Source organism: Equus quagga, chromosome 3, assembly GCF_021613505.1.
Source record: "Equus quagga isolate Etosha38 chromosome 3, UCLA_HA_Equagga_1.0, whole genome shotgun sequence".
NCBI lineage: Eukaryota > Metazoa > Chordata > Mammalia > Perissodactyla > Equidae > Equus > Equus quagga.
The window spans coordinates 85,543,259-85,560,817 of NC_060269.1; the positions used below are offsets into that span (position 1 = coordinate 85,543,259).

General features: G+C 37.8%; 1 protein-coding gene across 2 annotated transcripts in view; it reads right to left on the reverse strand.

Annotated features, from left to right (window-relative positions):
- Positions 1-17,559, reverse strand: part of HERC5 (HECT and RLD domain containing E3 ubiquitin protein ligase 5) — a 45,008-nt gene that overhangs the window by 17,773 nt on the left and 9,676 nt on the right. For both annotated transcript variants that reach the window (XM_046656804.1, XM_046656803.1), the window contains exons 7-13: positions 17,230-17,375; positions 15,809-15,885; positions 14,999-15,102; positions 13,635-13,694; positions 9,026-9,119; positions 6,349-6,538; positions 4,688-4,842 (exon numbers count right to left, since the gene is read on the reverse strand). In XM_046656804.1, the coding sequence (XP_046512760.1) occupies positions 4,688-4,842; positions 6,349-6,538; positions 9,026-9,119; positions 13,635-13,694; positions 14,999-15,102; positions 15,809-15,885; positions 17,230-17,375 (826 nt within the window). The remainder of the gene's footprint in view (positions 1-4,687; positions 4,843-6,348; positions 6,539-9,025; positions 9,120-13,634; positions 13,695-14,998; positions 15,103-15,808; positions 15,886-17,229; positions 17,376-17,559) is intronic.

Sequence of the window (17,559 nt, forward strand, 5' to 3'; positions counted from 1 at the left end):
ATGTGGCTGTCCAGTTTTCCCAGCACCATTTATTGAAGAGACTTTCCTTTCTCCATTGTATGTTCTTGGCTCCCTTGTTGAATATTACCTGTCTGTAGATGTGTGGGTTTATTTCTGGGCTCTCAATTTTATTCCATTGATCTGTGTGTCTGTTTTTGTGCCAGTATCATGCTGTTTTGGTTACTATAGCTTTGTAGTATATTTTGAAATCAGGGAGTGTGATACCTCCAGCTTTGTTCTTTTTTCTCAGGATTCCTTTGGCTATTTTGGCTTTGTTGTTGTTCCATATAAATTTTAGGATTCAAATTCTCTATTTCCTCTCGATTCAGTTTTGGAAGGTTGTATAACTCTAAGAATGTATCGATTTCTTCCACATTATTCAATTTGTTCACATATAGTTTTCATAGTATTATCTTTTTTTTTTTTTTTTAAAGATTTTATTTTTCCTTTTTCTCCCCAAAGCCCCCTGGTACATAGTTGTGTATTTTTTTCTTTTTTTAGTTGTGGGTCCTTCTAGTTGTGGCATGTGGGACGCCGCCTCAGCGTGGCTTGATGAGTGGTGCCACGTCTGTGCCCAGGATTTGAAGTGGCGAAACCCTGGGCCACCGAAGCTGAGCACAGGAACTTAACGACTTGGCCATGGGGCTGGCCCCCATAGTATTATCTTATACTCTTGTATTTCTGAAGTGTCCCTTATAATTTCTCCTCTTTCATTTCTGGCTTTATTTATTTGAGCCTTCTCTATTTTTTCTTGATGAGTCTAGCTAAAGGTTTGTCATTTTTATCTTTTCAAAGAACTAGCTCTTAGTTTCTTTGATTTTCTGTATTTTTTTTTAGTCTCTATTTCATTTATTTCTGCTCTGATTTTTATTATTTCCTTCCTTCTGCTGATTTGGGGTTTTGTTTGTTCTTCTTTTTCCAGTTCCTTTAGATGCACTGTTAGATTGTTTATGAGTTTTCTTGTTTGTTGAGGTAGGCCTGTATTGTTATAAACTTCCCTCTTAGAACCACTTTTGCTGTGTCCCATAGATTTCGGCATGTTGTATTTTCATTTTCATTTGTCTCTAGGTATTTTTTTATTTCTCCTTTGATTTCTTCACCCAATCATTGTTCAGTAGCATTTTATTTAATCTCCACATATTTGTGGCTTTTCTGATTTTCCTCCTGCAGTTGATTTCTCGTTTCATACTGTTGTGGCCAGAAAAGATGCTTGGTAATATTTCAATTTTCCTAAATTTACTGAGTCTTGTTTTGTGGCCTAATACATAGTCTATCCTGGAGAATGTTCCATGTGCATTTGAAAAGAATGTGTATTCTGTGGTTTTTGGATGGAAACTGAAAGGGCAATTCATGAATAGGAAGGTAAGGTTGCAGAAATCATCCAGGATGGGGTGCAAAGAGACAAAGTGATGGAAAATATGACAGAAAGGTTAAGAGACATGGAAGATAGAATGAGAAGGTCTAACAAATAAATATAACTGGAATTTCAGTAATAAAGGAGAGAGGGAATATTTGTTTAGATTTAAAATGTATAATAATTTAGAAAAACAACATCCTTTACCTACAAAGGTTATTTTCAAAAACCCTGTAGTAAACATCCTATTTAATAGTGATATCAAAATTTTCCTTTAAAATCTCAAACAAGGTAAGGTGCCCACTGTTACTCCCCCTTCTGTTTCACACTGTACGGGAAGGCCTAGCCAGTGCCAGACGGCAAAGGAAGTAATAAAATGTACAAGGATGGGAAAGAAAAGAAGTTACTGTTTTCAAAGATATGATTGTCTGCACAGAAAACGCAAAAGAATCCTCAAATAAATTAGATTTAGACAAATTTAGCAAATTCACAGGCTATAGAAGAAAATCAACATTCAAAAATCAATGCATTCCTACAAATCAAAAACAGATAATATAATTTTTAAGATACCACTTACAAAAACCTGAAAAAAAGAAATAACTTGGATAGATTTGACTAAACATATCCAAGACTTTCCTAGTAAAATAAGAAAACTTTGTTGAAAGACTTTCAAGATGATCTACTAAGTAGAAGAAATAAACAGCACAAAGATTCACAATAGTAAAGATGTCAACTCTCCCCAAAGTGAAATATAGATTCACTGCAACTCCAGTCAAATTCCCAACAAGGTTTCGTGTGTGTGTGTGTGTGTGAAATGTGACAAACCAATTCTAACATTTATATAGAAGAGCTAAGCACCAAAAATAGCCAAGACACACTTCCAGGACAAGGTAGGGGTACTTCTCTTACAAGATATCAACAATTAATGCAGAGCTACATAAGTAAACGACAACTCCTCAGAAGAGAGTCCACAAATGAATGTCACACAGCAACTTGTTTTATGACAGAGTTTGCTTTGCCTGTCAGTGCACAAAGGACAGGCTTTAAATAAGGACAGAAAGGACAGCACCACTTTACATAAGCGATGCAAGGTAATTGTTTTCATGCGGAAAATAATGAAAACAAACTTAAATTTCCAGTTGGCTTAAACACAAACTGTGAAAGGCAGAGTTCAAATCAAGACTCCCTTTATACCTGGACAAGGGCGGCCTCTGGCCCAGGTCTATGATTTCAAGGCATTTGCTCCAGACAAAGGGTAGGTGAGGGGTCTGCAGGGCCAAGGGGACCTGCCTGCCTGCAGCCTACACATTCCCTTCTAGATTGAGCTCCAGACACCCCAGACCTGGAAGTCTCTGCTCAAATGGCTCCAAGCCAGCTTCCAGGACCTGCCCATGCCTCTGCTCCTGCTGGATCTCTGGAGAACGGACCAGGTTGCAGGTGAGCCCACCCCAGGCTTCAGGGCTCCAGGGTTGGCTAAGGGGCAGCTGTTGTGGGGATGAAACACAGACACATGGGCTGAGGGGTTCACACTTGGGCATGTGTCCTGGTGTGGGATAAAACTGAGGTAAGAAAGGAGGCAGAGGACTCGGGGAGGCCTCTGTCTGAGTAGTAGAACTTCTTCAGTGTAGAACTCTGTAAGGAGTCCAAGACTTCTAAACGCAAACCCGGCCTCCCCTGTCATTAGGAAGGTCTACTTGTCAAGCTGGGAGGATGGAGCATGTTTTATTTTAGAGTATATTTATTCGACAGTTTGTTAGCTAGATTTCTAACCTTTTACATATTAGACATATGGTACATGGGCATCTCTACTCTTCCTCTGGTCCTGGCTATCATCTCTGTTAGCAGACTATCTGGGGCAGTGTTCAGAGCCAAACCAGGCCCTCTGCTTATTTTTGTAAAGTCATACCGCAACACAGCCACGCCCACACATTTTCCTATTGCCCATGGCTGCCTTCATGCTACCACTGCAGAGCAACAGAGTTACAGCTGTGACAGAAACCACATGCCTCGCAGAGCCTAGAATATTTACCCTCTGGTCCTTTCCAAAAAGAAGCTCTACTGATCCCCGATGTAGGTTAATAATTTAAAACCTTGAAGGGAAAAAAGCTTAAAGCAAGATACAAGGAGTAAAAATTATAAAGAAATGGTCTGACAAATTTATCTCTGTTAAAATTAAGAATGTGAGTTCATCAAAAAACACCATAAAATGAAAAGACAAGCTATAAACTAGGATATGATATTTGCAACACAATTAATTGACAGAGGACTAGTATCCAAAATAAAATGAATTCCTATAATCAATTAGAAAAAGTCAAACAACACACTTAAATTGAGCACAAGTCAAGGACAGGCATTATACAGACGAGGAAACAGGTATTGCAATTACAAACATGAAATTATGCTCTAATGCGTTAGAACCAGGGAAATATAATTAAAATCATAATTTGGTACTGTTTAATACTGCAAATATTGAAAATATTTTCCAAATTTTAAAGTCAGACATGGAGCAACAGGAATTCTCCTCATCTCCTGGAGAGGATTCAAACTGGTCCAACCACTTTGGAAGACAGTTTGTCACCCCCAATAAAGAACAACACACACACATCCTACCACCTCTCAAGTCCAGAATTAGGTATGGAAACTAAAGACCAACTCCTGACACGTGAACACCAGGAGATACGTACAAAAATGCTTATAGCAGAGTGTTTCCTCATAGAGGAAACATAGAGGACCCCCTCCCCAAAATAAAAATAAGAACTGCAAACAGCACATATACACATCAATACTGGAATGGATAATTATGGTAGATTCATGCTATAGTCTATGATGCAGGAGTGAAAATGAATGAAATACAGCCTAAGTGCTAATCTGGATGAATCTATAGAACAAAATGCTGTGTAGGAAGCATTCACATAAATTTTGAAAACAGCAAAATTAAACACAGTGTCTAGAGATATTTATATATATATATGGTCATAAAATAATAAAGAAGTGTAAGGGAATGATGAATCTAAAATCCAGGATCATGGCTACTTCCAGGAGGTGAGGGGAGCAATCTATGAGAGAGACACAGACATTTCTACAGTACTGGAAGCGTTTTCTTTTTTAACATGGGCAGGCATTACACTGATGTTTGTTTTATCACTTTTCTTCAAACAGTACATAGATACTAATATGCTCCTTTATATGAATGAATTAATTCACAAAAAAACACAATTAAAAATAGCAATAGAAACTTTGTGTTTCATGAGTTTGCTTAACATTCAGGACATTAAAACCAAGGGAATTTTCATGGCACAATAAAGGCATATGGGTTTTTGAAAGAACCCTTACCCGGTGCAGCCTTTTCAGCACTTCTAGGAGAGCTCTAACGTGACAGTTACTGTCCACACTTTCCGACCAATAATGCAGCTGGGCACCGATGGCTCTTTTAAACATCTGGACCAGTTTGCTGAAAGCAGATTCTTGCAGAGAAGCCCAATACTTCTCTGAGGGATACAAAGGTAAATAATTACTAGCACGTAATTTCTCTTGGATCCTTAACAGTAAAGAGTGGCCAATATTTTCCCAAACTGATAGAATATTTTCATATATATCATAGTTACAAAAACACATTTGCAATAAATGTTCACTAAATACAATGCAATTAAAAGTTTAGGATTTAATGTCCTAGAAAAAATTCCTTGACAGTAATAGAACCACAAACTTGATCTAATCAATTTGTGGGGGGAAAAAACCCCAGATAAAATTAGTCACTTTTTGCCAGATGAAATAGCATACTGTACTAAAAGTAGATTAAGATCTATTCGTGATTGTGCAACTTTCTTTTTGCGCTCCCAGCATGAGTTTTTAACTCTTGAAAACGTCTTTCAGGGGCCAGCCCTGTGGCTGAGTGGTTAAGTTCACGTGTTCCACTTTGGCAGCCCAGTGTTTTGCCGGTTCGGATCCTGGGAATGGACATGGCACCACTCATCAGGCCATGCTGAGGTGGCGTCCCACAAGCCATAATTAGAAGGACCCACAACTGAAATATACAACTATGTACTGGGGGTATTTGGGGAGAAAAAGCAGGAAAAAAAAAAGATCAGCAACAGTTGTTAGCTCAGGTGCCAATCTTTAAAAAAAAAAATCTTTCAGCATTGTAAAAAACAAAACACTTTAAATTAGCTTTTCGTCACTTACAGTGTTATCTCAATTTAATAAAACATAAGAAAGAATGGACTTCCTTGGGCAGAATATGCTGTTTGTGTCCCAAAAAAACCCACCTCATTAAAATCTAACCAAGCCCCTAGATGTAACTTCCAAAGTATTGGAAATACAGGGAAAGGAGGAAACAACCAGACAAATCCAGATGTGGAACTTTCTACAGGATATCTGACCTAGCCTCAAAAAAAAAAAAGGATATAAAATGCTTTTTGGGACAAATGTAGAAATCTGAATATTAAATAATATTATGGAATTACAGCTAATTTTACTAGGTGTGGTAATGATGTCGTGGTAATGATGTCATAGTAATGTAGGATTCCTTATTCTTAGGAGATGCATGCTGAAATAGTACAGGTAAAATGTCAGGATGTCTCCAACTTACTTTCAAATAGTTCAACAAGAATAAAATGTAATGTGTACACCGAGAGAGGAAGCACATATGGCAACATGTTCACTGTTGTCTCTAAGGTAAAGAGAATACGGGTAGTCACTGTCCGATTCTTTCAACTTCTGTGTATGAAATTTTTCATAAGGAAAAGTTTGGGACAAAGGGCCTTATGACCAAGCCACACATGTATCATTGTAAGAACTCTAAAAAGGTATTAGAAACATCCATTTTGGATGACTACAGTAATTATTACAGCATCTTTAGAACATGCTAAGAATATGAACTAAAAAACATGAATGTGTTTACAATTATCCACCTCAGGTTTGCAGTAACTTTACCAGGCATGTCTTTCCATTAAGAGGATGGTAAAATATTCTCAAATGTAAATCATCAATCTTACCTAGAACCCCTAGAGATTGGTTGCTCATTTTACAAATTGCCTCTGCAAATGGAACAACTAGGCTCTCCCAGTTGTTGTAATCATGCATCACAGGACATTCTGGGAGAAGGAAAAAAACTTCTAAAGCTTCTCGGTGTGGAGAATGAAATGGAAGATTTTTGATCAGATTATCCCTGAGACATGTGGTTATCTGCGGTCAAAAAGGATCAGGGAAAAGACAATTACAACACAGCAGGAACTGGGTGCAATCTGTTGTAATAAGATAAAGTGTAGAACTTGGAGTTTCATCCCACCATGAAACTGGAATAATCATTTAGTCTTTCTAAAACCCACATTACATCCCATCTCACCTGGTCTCCCAAATACCAGATACGTGTAGATATGTGATGTGTTGTCCCCACTCAATTGTTGGGGTGCATGAAGGAGATCAACAAGAAATCACATGTGTAAGAGTTAGGCTGGGTGAAAAGGTGGACTCAGCCCTCCAATAATGAGTACTACAGTCTACCCTCTGGTTCCACTATCACATCTCATTGCTTTTAAAGAGAGAGAATGTGTCAAAACCCAAAAAAGCAAAACAAAAATAAAAACCCAAACCAAACGAAAAGCAACAAGCCCAACAAAAACCAGCATGGTTTCCTGTTAACTTCTAAGACCACCTGTTCCATCACAAAAGCCCCCACAAACTCTAGTTTCTAGCCCTTCCCATCTCCTTATAGTTTCCCCAATTCAGAATGCAAGTGTTAAGGAGAAATGCAAATGCAATTCTGAGATTTGTTGTGTGTGCTCAGTTAATAGAGATAATTTGCTTAAAAATCCACCAAGAAGATAAGCCAGTATTTACGGAGTACTTATTTGTCAGGTACTGTGCTAAGTGATTCACATATATTTATCCTTGTAGTTAATCCTTGTAGTTTTAATCCTTGTAGTTTTTCTGTACCATAGATGACATTAACCCCATTTAGATGAGAAATCTGTACTTCAGAGAAATCAACTTGCTCAAGGTCCCACAGCTAAGTGGGAATCTCTCCTGGATCTTTCTGACTCCCAAGCCCAAACTCTTAATCACTAAATTATGGGATATTAGCTAAATGATATCTCTAAATGTACAAATTCTTATAATTATCTATTTTTATATCAAAACACTATCCTGTGCTCCTAGACGGGGTTCCGTCTTTGGAGCTACACAGAGCCAACAGCTCTACTCTGACACATCTCAATAGCACACAGCCCTCCCACCTCTTTGCTCTTCATCAGCCACATCCCCAACCTCCTGTCTCACTCCCAATCCTTTAAAACTACTGCAAGACTCTCAAGCCACTTACATTGTTTCATACACTGTGCCTCGGGGCACACTGTCCTGACTGCCAGGACACACAGCAACCTGCTAAACTCCTACTTCCCCAGGGCACCTCGTTTTGAGTATTTAAGTAGAGCTGACCATCCACTGCCCCAGTAATGACTGAATCCATTCATCCAAAAATATCTATTTTACACCCACTATGTTCTAAGCCAGGTGTTAGGGAAGACAGCGGATGTAACAGTGGTCCAAACTCTTCCCTTCACAGATGCAGAAATGGCCTTCTATTTTTGGTGCTCTTTCCACTGAGTGCTGCAGAGCACTGATAAAGGTGCATAATTGGAATCTATTTTACCTCAGACCTCTAATTGGGCTGTGGTTCTGCCAAAGTTAACAGAATTGAACCTTCCATCTTCTCTTGAGAGAAAGTAGTGTGTGAGAGAGAACTTGCAGCTAAGTATAAAGAATAGTGATTATGGCAGACAGAGGAGCAGAGCACGCGAGGGAGCTCAGAGGAGGGACAGAGAGAGACGAGAACAAGATTGAAAGGGAAAGAGAATGAGAGAGAGAGGAACAGAGGGAAAGATCAAATGATAAGAGAGGGAAAGAGGAGAGAGAAGGAGAGAGGAGGAGAGGAGAGGGGAGGGGCAGGCAAAGAGAAGAAAAGTGAAGGAGAAAGAAAAAGGAACCAGAGTGAGACCCAGAAAGAAACAGACTGAGAGAAGAACGTAGAAAGAACCACCCCTGGATCAACCAGTACAACAGAACAGGGAAATAAATTAACAAAGGCTGCAACAAGAAAAACTAAATAAAGGAAGCTTGTTTGGAGCATCTGTAAGTGGGAAACCTACAAATAGTAATAATAGTGTTGAAACAAAGAAGCAACAATCCCCCCAAAACAAGAACATTCTAGAACCTAGAGAAGAGAAAGTGCAATGAAACAGAGAGCAAGAATCCAGGCAGTCCTTGGTGAGAGGGATGTTATAGGAGAAAAAGTGCTCTCATTTCCATACTTATGTTTAAAATAATTGCAAATAAAATGTTGTTCTTATTCTACTGTATCAATTTCAACAAATCCGTTTGTCATCTCCCTAAAGCCCTGAGTCGAAAATCTTCCCTCTAGGAGAGTGTGCACGTGTGTGTGCGTGTGTGTACAGATGAACCATTTAAACTATCTGTGACATATACAACTACTATGCCACCATTTTGCTCTATGCTGGCAAACTCTTGCAAGCTATCTGAGTTTGACTTCATCTAGATATGCTACAGGGTCTCAAAGAATCTCTCAAAACAAATGCTTCTCCTGAAATTTTGAGTTCTTAGAAAAAATGTTTCAGTGTATTTTCTTTTTCCAAATAACAATCTAAAGAATACCACCATGTTGGTAATCCAGTCCTTTTGGGTTAACTCCTTAAAGGTGTCTCTTGCTTTATTTACGTTCAAATGAACAGACATCGTTTCTGCAGTTATTCTGTGGAAGCAAGATAAAAAAAAATAGATGGATAAGTAATTGAATAAGGACATTTCAAAATTAAATATTTTATTAGATTATCTATCCAGATGAAAAGTTGCTTCTAGAGCTTGCTTTATTTCAATAAAATTATCTTTTTTCCTCAACTTTATAATAACCACAATAATTTGGCTAAATATTAATACAATTGAAAAAGTAGTTGACAACATATGACTATTTCTAAAATGCCAAAAATTATCAAGGCTGCATTAACAATATATACACTATGAGACTTTAACTCAGATATTGTCTTATCTTAAATGAGTGATCAATAAATATTTATTTTCCAGCAAAAATAATAGCTACAGCGGCTGGCCCTGTGGCCGAGTGGTTAAGTTCACACGCTCTGCTTTGGTGGCCTGGGGTTCATTCACCACTTCAGAGCCTGGGTGCAGATCTATGCACCACTCATCAAGCCATGCTGTGGTGGCGTCCCACATAGAAGAGCTAGAGTGACTTACAACTAGGATGTACAACTATATATTGATGCTTTGGGAGGAAAAAAGAGGAAGATTGGCAACAGATATTAGCTCAGGGCCAATCTTCCTCACCAAAAAAATAAATAAATAAATAAAAAGGCAAGTTCTTTAAAAAATAAAAATAAATTTAAAAAATAGCTACAGAAAAAGGTAAAGGTTTTCCTGTTCCTGAAAAAAATGACCATTTCTTCCAGTTACATGAACTGAAAGTGGAGACCAAAAAAGGGGGCTTCAGAGCAGTAAATTTTTAGTATTCCAACAGATAATTACTAATGAAATGTGTAAGTATCTTAACCCATGATTTATGTTTATACTGAACTGAAAATATTCATTATCTAAAAATAGACACATTCTATATGCCAACCAACTGGACAATCTAAAAGAAATGGACAAATTCTTAGACTCTTACAACCTCCCAAGACGGAATCAAGAAGAAATAGAGACTCTGAACAGACCAATCACAAGCAAAGAGATTGAAATAATTATCAAAAACCTCCCCCAAAATAAAAGTCCAGGACCAGATGGCTTCTCAGGAGAATTCTACCAAACATTCAAAGAAGACTTATTACCCATTCTTCTCAAACTATTCCAAAAAACTGAGGAAGATGGCAATGTTCCTAACACATTCTACAAGGCCAACATTACCCTGATACCAAAGCCAGATAAAGACAACACAAAGAAAGAAAATTACAGGCCAATATAGCTGATGAACATATATGCAAAAATCCTCAACAAAATATTGGCAAACTGAATACAACAATACATTAAAAAGATCATACACCATGATCAAGTGGGATTCATACCAGGAACACAAGGATGGTTCAACATCTGCAAATCCATCAATGTGATTCACCACATTAACAAAATGAGGAACAAAAACTACATGATAATCTCCATAGGTGCAGAAAAAGCATTTGACAATATCTAACATCCATTCATGATAAAAACTCTCAACAAAATGGGTATAGAAGGAAAGTACCTCAAGATGATAAAGTCCATATATGACAAACCCACTGCCAACATCATATTCAATGGGGAAAAACTGAAAGCCATCCCTCTGAGAACAGGAACAAGACAAGGGTGTCCACTCTCACCACTCTTATTCAACACAGTACTAGAGGTTTTGGCCAAAGCAATTAGGTAAGAAAAAGAAAGAAAAGGAATCCAAATAGGCACTGAAGAAGTGAAACTCTTGCTGTTTGCAGATGGCATGATTTTATATATAGAAAACCCTAAAGAATCCATTGGAAAACTATTAGAAATAATCAACAACTACAGCAAAGTTTCAGGGTGCAAAGTCAACTTACAAAAATCAGTAGCATTTCTATACTTAAATAATGAACTAACAGAACAAGAACTCATGAACACAATCCATTCACAATTGCAACAAAAAGAATAAAATATCTAGGAATAAATTTAACCAAGGAGGTGAAAGACCTATACAAAGAAAACTATAAGACATTACTGAAAGAAACTGATAATGACATAAAGAAATGGAAAGATATTCCATGGACATAGACTGGAAGAATAAACATGGTTAAAATGTCCATACTACCTAAAGCAATCTACAGATTCAATGCAATCCCAATCAGAATCCCAATGACATTCTTCACACAAACAGAACAAAGAATCTTAAAATTCATATGGGGCAACAAAAGACCCTGAGCAGCCAAAGCGAAACTGAAAAACAAAAACAAAGCTGGTGGCATTGCAATCCCTGACTTCAAAATATATTACAAAGCTATAGTAATCTAAACTGCCTGGTACTGGTACAAGAACAGACACACAGATCAATGCAACAGAACTGAAAGCCCAGCAATACCACCACACATATATGGACAGCTAATCTTCGACAAACGACCCAAGAACATACACTGGAGTAAGGAAAGCCTCTTCAATAAATAGTGCTGGGAAAACTGGACAGCCACATGCAAAAGAATGCAAGTAGACCATTATCTTTCCCCATGCACAAAAATAGACTCAAAATGGGCCAAAGACTTGATGGTAAGACCTGAAACCATAAAACTTCTGGAAGAGAATATAGGTAGTACACGCTTTGACATCAGACTTAAAAGGATCTTTTTGCATACCATGTCTACTCAGACAAGGGAAACAAAAGAAAATATAAACAAGTGGGACTTCATCAGACTAAAGAGCTTCAGGAAGGCAAAGGAAACCAAGATCAAAATGAAAAAATAACCCACCAACTGGGAGAAAATATTTGCGAATCATATATCCAATAAAGGGTTAATCTCCATAAAAATAAAGAACTCACACAAATGAACTACAAAAATACAAACAACTCAATCAAAAAGTGGGCAAAAGATACGAACAGACATTTTTCCAAAGAAGATATACAGAGGGCCAATAGGCACATGAAAAGATGCTCAACATCACTAATCATCAGGGAAATGCAAATCAAAACCACACTTAGATACCATCTTACACCCATTAGAATGGCTATAATCACCAAGACAAAAAACAACAACTGTTGGAGAAGTTCTGGAGAAAAGGGAACCCTCATCCACTGCTGGTGGGAACGCAAACTGGTGCAGCCACTGTGGAAAACAGTATGGAGATTTCTCAAAAAATTAAAAATAGAAATACCATATGACCCAGCTACCTCACTATTGGATATTTACCCAAAGAACTGGAAATGAATAACTCAAAGATACTTATGCAGCCCTATGTTCATTGCAGCATTATTCACAATAGCAAAGATGTGGAAGCAACCCAAGTGCCCATCAACAGATGATTGGATAAAGAAGTTGTGGTGTGCAGATATATATAACGGAATACTATTCAGCCATAAAAAAGACAAAATCGTCCCATTCGCAACCAACCACATGGATGAACCTTGAGGGTATCATGTTAAGCGAAATAAGCCAGACAGAGAAAGACAAACACCATATGATTTCACTCATATGTGGAATATAAACAAACTTACAAACAAAGAGAATAAATTAGTGGTTACTGGGAGAAGGGGGTGGAGGGTGGGCACAAGGGGTGAAGGGGCATACTTATGTGGTGTATGACAAACAATAATCCACAACTGAAATCTCACTATGTTATAAGCTATTATGACCACAACAAAAAATAAAAAAATAAAATAAAAGCATTTACGAAGAGGAAAATAAAAAAAATAGACACATTCTTTGTAAAATAATACATACTTTATGTATTAAAGTGTCTATTGTTTGAAAATAGCAAAAATTCTTTTAAATAAATAAATATTATACAAATATTTAGGAAAAGAAATGCAAACTTGTTCTTTCATAATATTTAAAAATCCAAAGAAACTTTACTATCTTACAAGAAGGAAATGATTAAATAAATTAAGGTAGGTCCTTCCCATGGAATTCCATGCAGCCATTAAAATGATGTTATAGAAAAATACTGAGGAAAATGGAAAACGGACAAATATATTAAGTGTAAAGCAATGTGTAAAACAATATAATCCGACTTTTTGAAAAAGAATACTTTTACCTAGAAAAAAGATTTATACATAAATGCTAGATTACTCTTAAGTGGTGGATTATGGGTGATTTTCATTTTCTTTCTGTTGCATGTCTGTATTTTTGACATTTTCTACAGTGAGCACATACTTGCTTTTGTAAAAAAAGTAATTTTTGAAAAGAGATAAAGATATAGCTAATTATTTTACCCTCAAATCATTTTCTTCACAATCTTTCACAGTATTGTTTTATTGAGATAAACTGACATACAACATTCTATCAGTCTCAGGAGTACAACATCATAAATCAATATTTGCATATACTGCAAAGTGATCACCAGAGTAAGTCTAGTTATCAGCCACACTACACATAATTACAAATTTTTTTCTTGTGATGAGAACTTTTAAGATCTACTCTCTTAGCAAGTTTCAAATATACAATACAGTATTATTACCTATAGTCACCATGCTGTTAATAGTTATTTAACTGTTATTTAAGAGTTAATAGAATTTTAAATTTATTATATATCTTATAAATATTACCTTTCTCTTAAAAAACTTCCAGTCAGACAAGCGGGAGATGAAAATATCTCTTTGATTTCCCTACATGAGGAATAAGATGGTGGTTAAAACAAATTACAGAGCGTGCCTCCACATAGCGTGAGACACGATAAAGAAAACGTCTTAGAATTGTCCTGCAGACTTCTCCCTCTGTCTCCGATTTGTTTGCTTACTGCCTTGGGCATCTAAAGATTTATTCCATTTGCTAAATCTCAAAATCTGAGTGGCAAATACAGGAAACAAAAAGATGTACTCAGAGAAGCCACAGGGAAAGAGGAAAAGGCTTGACCTCGGGTCAATATTTTCTTGGACAAATAAAACACTCTCAACCCACCCAGCTTTCCAAACCCTATTTATTTCAGTGTCACTGAAGTGGAAACAAAAAAATTACCAGAAACTAAATAGTGGGAATGGGAAGGAAGGTATGCTCAGTTCCATCTTAGAAGTAATCGCACAAGTAGCTCTTGATCGTTTATGCTCTGCAAATTATGATGCAACTATTTTGTACAATTACTTTCAAGAATTAGAAAGCCATATCTAAAAATATCTCTATGAGGAGATGTCTATAAAAATGAGCATACTCTTTACAGATGGTAGGAGTTCTATTGTTTAGATCAAGGTTGCCCAAGCTGTTCAGCTGTGAATAGCAGGTCCACAAACAAGGTTAGGAAACTGAAGATTATCTTTCCTGCTCAGAGAGTCACAAACACATTAAAGGCCCAGAGAAGTCCTGCAGTAAAGAAAGCTGCCCGCATGGAGTTTATATGCTAGTCGTGATGGTTAATTTTACGTGTTAACTTGGCTAGGCCACAGTACCCAAATATATGGGCAAACACCAATCCAGATGTTGCTGTGAAGGTATTTTTTTAGATGAGGTGAATATTTAAGTCAGTAGATTTTGAGTAAGTAGATTACCGTTCATAACGTGGGTGGGCTCAAACAATCAGTTGAAAGCCTTAAGAGAAAAAGGCTAACATCCCCTGAGGAAGAGGGAATTCTCCCTCCAGACTGCCTTGGAACTCAAGCTGCATTATCAGCTCTCCCCTGGGTCTCCAGCCTGTTGGCCTGCCTTACAGATTTTGTGCTTGCCAGCCAATTCCTTAAAAACATGGGCCAATTCCTTAAAATAACCCTCTCTCTCTCTCTACACACACACACACACACACACACACACCCCATCAGTTCTGTTTCTCTAGAGTTCTCTGATGGACCAGTAATGGACCACAAATGTTCTAATGGACCACTAGTGGCCACAAAATCTTACACCTCTGTATTGTGCAGAACCAGTTGGGGAAACCTTACTTTTGAGAGCTATATAAGCAGACAGTCAGACATGTGGGGTGTACCTTTTTGTATTTTGCCACTTTTTAGTACCCACATCAGCAATCCATCTCTTTACAGTCCCTTCATTCAGTGTAGGAATTTTCCTCCTCAGATTAACATAAGGATTCTGTAAGCAAACAAAAAAGTAAAACACAGTAATTTAAACACAACAGAAATAGGTGTCCAACTTTTAGGAACATTCTATGGACAGAGGGTAATATTGATTTTGAAATATGGCCAATATAGCTCTGGGAAATCATAAGGTGAGATTCTACCAAGGAGTAATCAATCATTTGCCTGGTGGCCAATTTCTTGTCCTCAGGGACTTGGATCCAAAGCAAATTTCTCTGAGTGCCCAACACTTAACACAGGCATGACTGGATTCCACTGAACGCCAGACGGTCTTGTGCGCTGGGTGTGGAAGTGGGAGGAACTTGGTTTGTCTTGGTGAAGTAGCACGAGGAGGTTATGGCCTGATTACCTATGAGCCTACGAACCTCAGGTCTTTTCAGTACTGGCTGGCAGACTCATTTTAGAACGTCAACCTGTTGGCTCGCTGGGACACTGACCAAATGCCACTGGCAGGAGGCCTCCCAAAAGCTAAGCAGAGTCTAAGGACATCATGCTGATCAACATTCACCAGGGACAAATCCGCTGATTTTTGTGGGTAAATATTTATGTAGTTTAGACAATAAAGAATCAATAATGTCTAGCTGTTTCCCAAAAGTCAGCCTAGTAACCTGATGATTTTGGAATTCACCAAACCTAGATTCTGGAACTCTTTGTTTTGCTTAAAATACCAACTTACAGAACCTCTAGAGATCTATTTTTACCTCTTTCTCCATCCAGAGTAAAATGCTTTGATTCCCTCCGGCAATCATTATTAACTCCTTTTCTGAGGTGTGGCTTTCTGGAAGAGATACACAAAAAGCAACAGTTTAGAAAGTCATTTGGTGCAAACATACACACTCGATTTAAATAATTTCAGATTTTTCTTAAACTTAGTCCTTTTATCTTTCTGATACACAAAGGCTCAGCACATCTCCTACCCATAAAGCAGAGAGATGTATCTACTTCAAGGTAAAGTCTAGTTGGCAAAGACAGGTGATCTGCAAAGTTGACATGTGGCATCAGTTTAACAGACATATAATATATAAATGCTTATAGTCATGTGCCGCATAATGACGTTTCAGTCAATGACAGACCACATATACAACAGTGGTCCCAGAAGATTAGTACCATATAGCCTAGGTGTGTAGCAGGCTGTACCATCTAGGTTTGTGTGAGTACATTCTATGATGTGCACACAATGAAACTGCTCAATGATGCATTTCTCAGAACGTATCCGTGTCGTTAAGTGATGCACGACTATATATAAAACAGTCAAACAAATATTTCATTAGTCAACTGTTCCCTGATTTAATTTGGCTTCTATTAGTAAAAACCATGTTCTACAACTGAAGATTTAACCAATGACTGTTGGCTGTGAACAATGTAAATAAGTACTTCAAGTCCATGTAAGTGGCTACAAGAAGTCAAATATAATACATGAAAATGCTTAAGGAAATAACTCTGTTGTTCATTTCCCTGAAAAACTGAGAGAATTTTGGTGATTTAGGTCACCACTAAGCTTTCAAAAGCGAGTAACCAAAGTGCCCCGAGGCCCTTCCATAGTAGGAGCTCTGAGGTCACGCAGGGCACAGTTCAAATCTAGCCAAACCACTCACCGGCCGTGAGAAACGGCTAACCCGTCGCTCCCCAGGCTCTGTACCCTCCAGTAAAATGGGCCTGGGAGTACATATCTCCCAGAACTGTTTAAGGATTGGTGAGATAAACACCTAAGTGTCAAGCGCAGTTACAGCGCCCAGCATGTCAGCTGCTCATCATTCTGAGGGTTTTACATGGTTGAGTCAATTTAACCAGGCAGGAAAACCCTTCACTGTGGAATGAACGAACCTCCTGCAAACTGGAATCAGAGCTGCACATGCCTCTGAATCCACAGTCTATTTTATGTTGTGTCACTTTAAGTCCACATTAATCTTAATCTGATGGGGCAAGAGAAAACTAATGGCTATTCTGACTTGATAAAGTTAGATTGGATATTTTAAACTGTTTACAAGTGAAAAAATGAAACCCATGTTTAAAGAAACTCCCTTCATAGTCATACATTTCTTTTCTTGCCACCTTACACACAGAAAAATCAGTTTCTTGACAAAGGTGTTTATCCCAAATCCTGTGCTCCTACAGAATTTACCAAATTTGAGTTCTTCATTTGATGGCAATTTCATGGGAAGTGGTATCAGCTGATGATGTGTTGCACCATTCCCCAGTTGTCCTCCTTCTCCAGAACCAAAAGAAAAGACCTTCCCCAAATCAGAAACATAGGCAAGTGTGTGCCGCCTATGAAATAAAAGCACAGAGTCAATTCTCAATTATCCGCAATGATGAGCATATGCACCAACAGGGTAAACTGCTGAACTTACGTTACCCAGTGAGTGAAACTAGTTAACCAACTCCCAGTGGATGAAATTAGCCATCTGGAAACTAAACAATTATTAATATGTGGCTGAGAAGATTCTGGAAG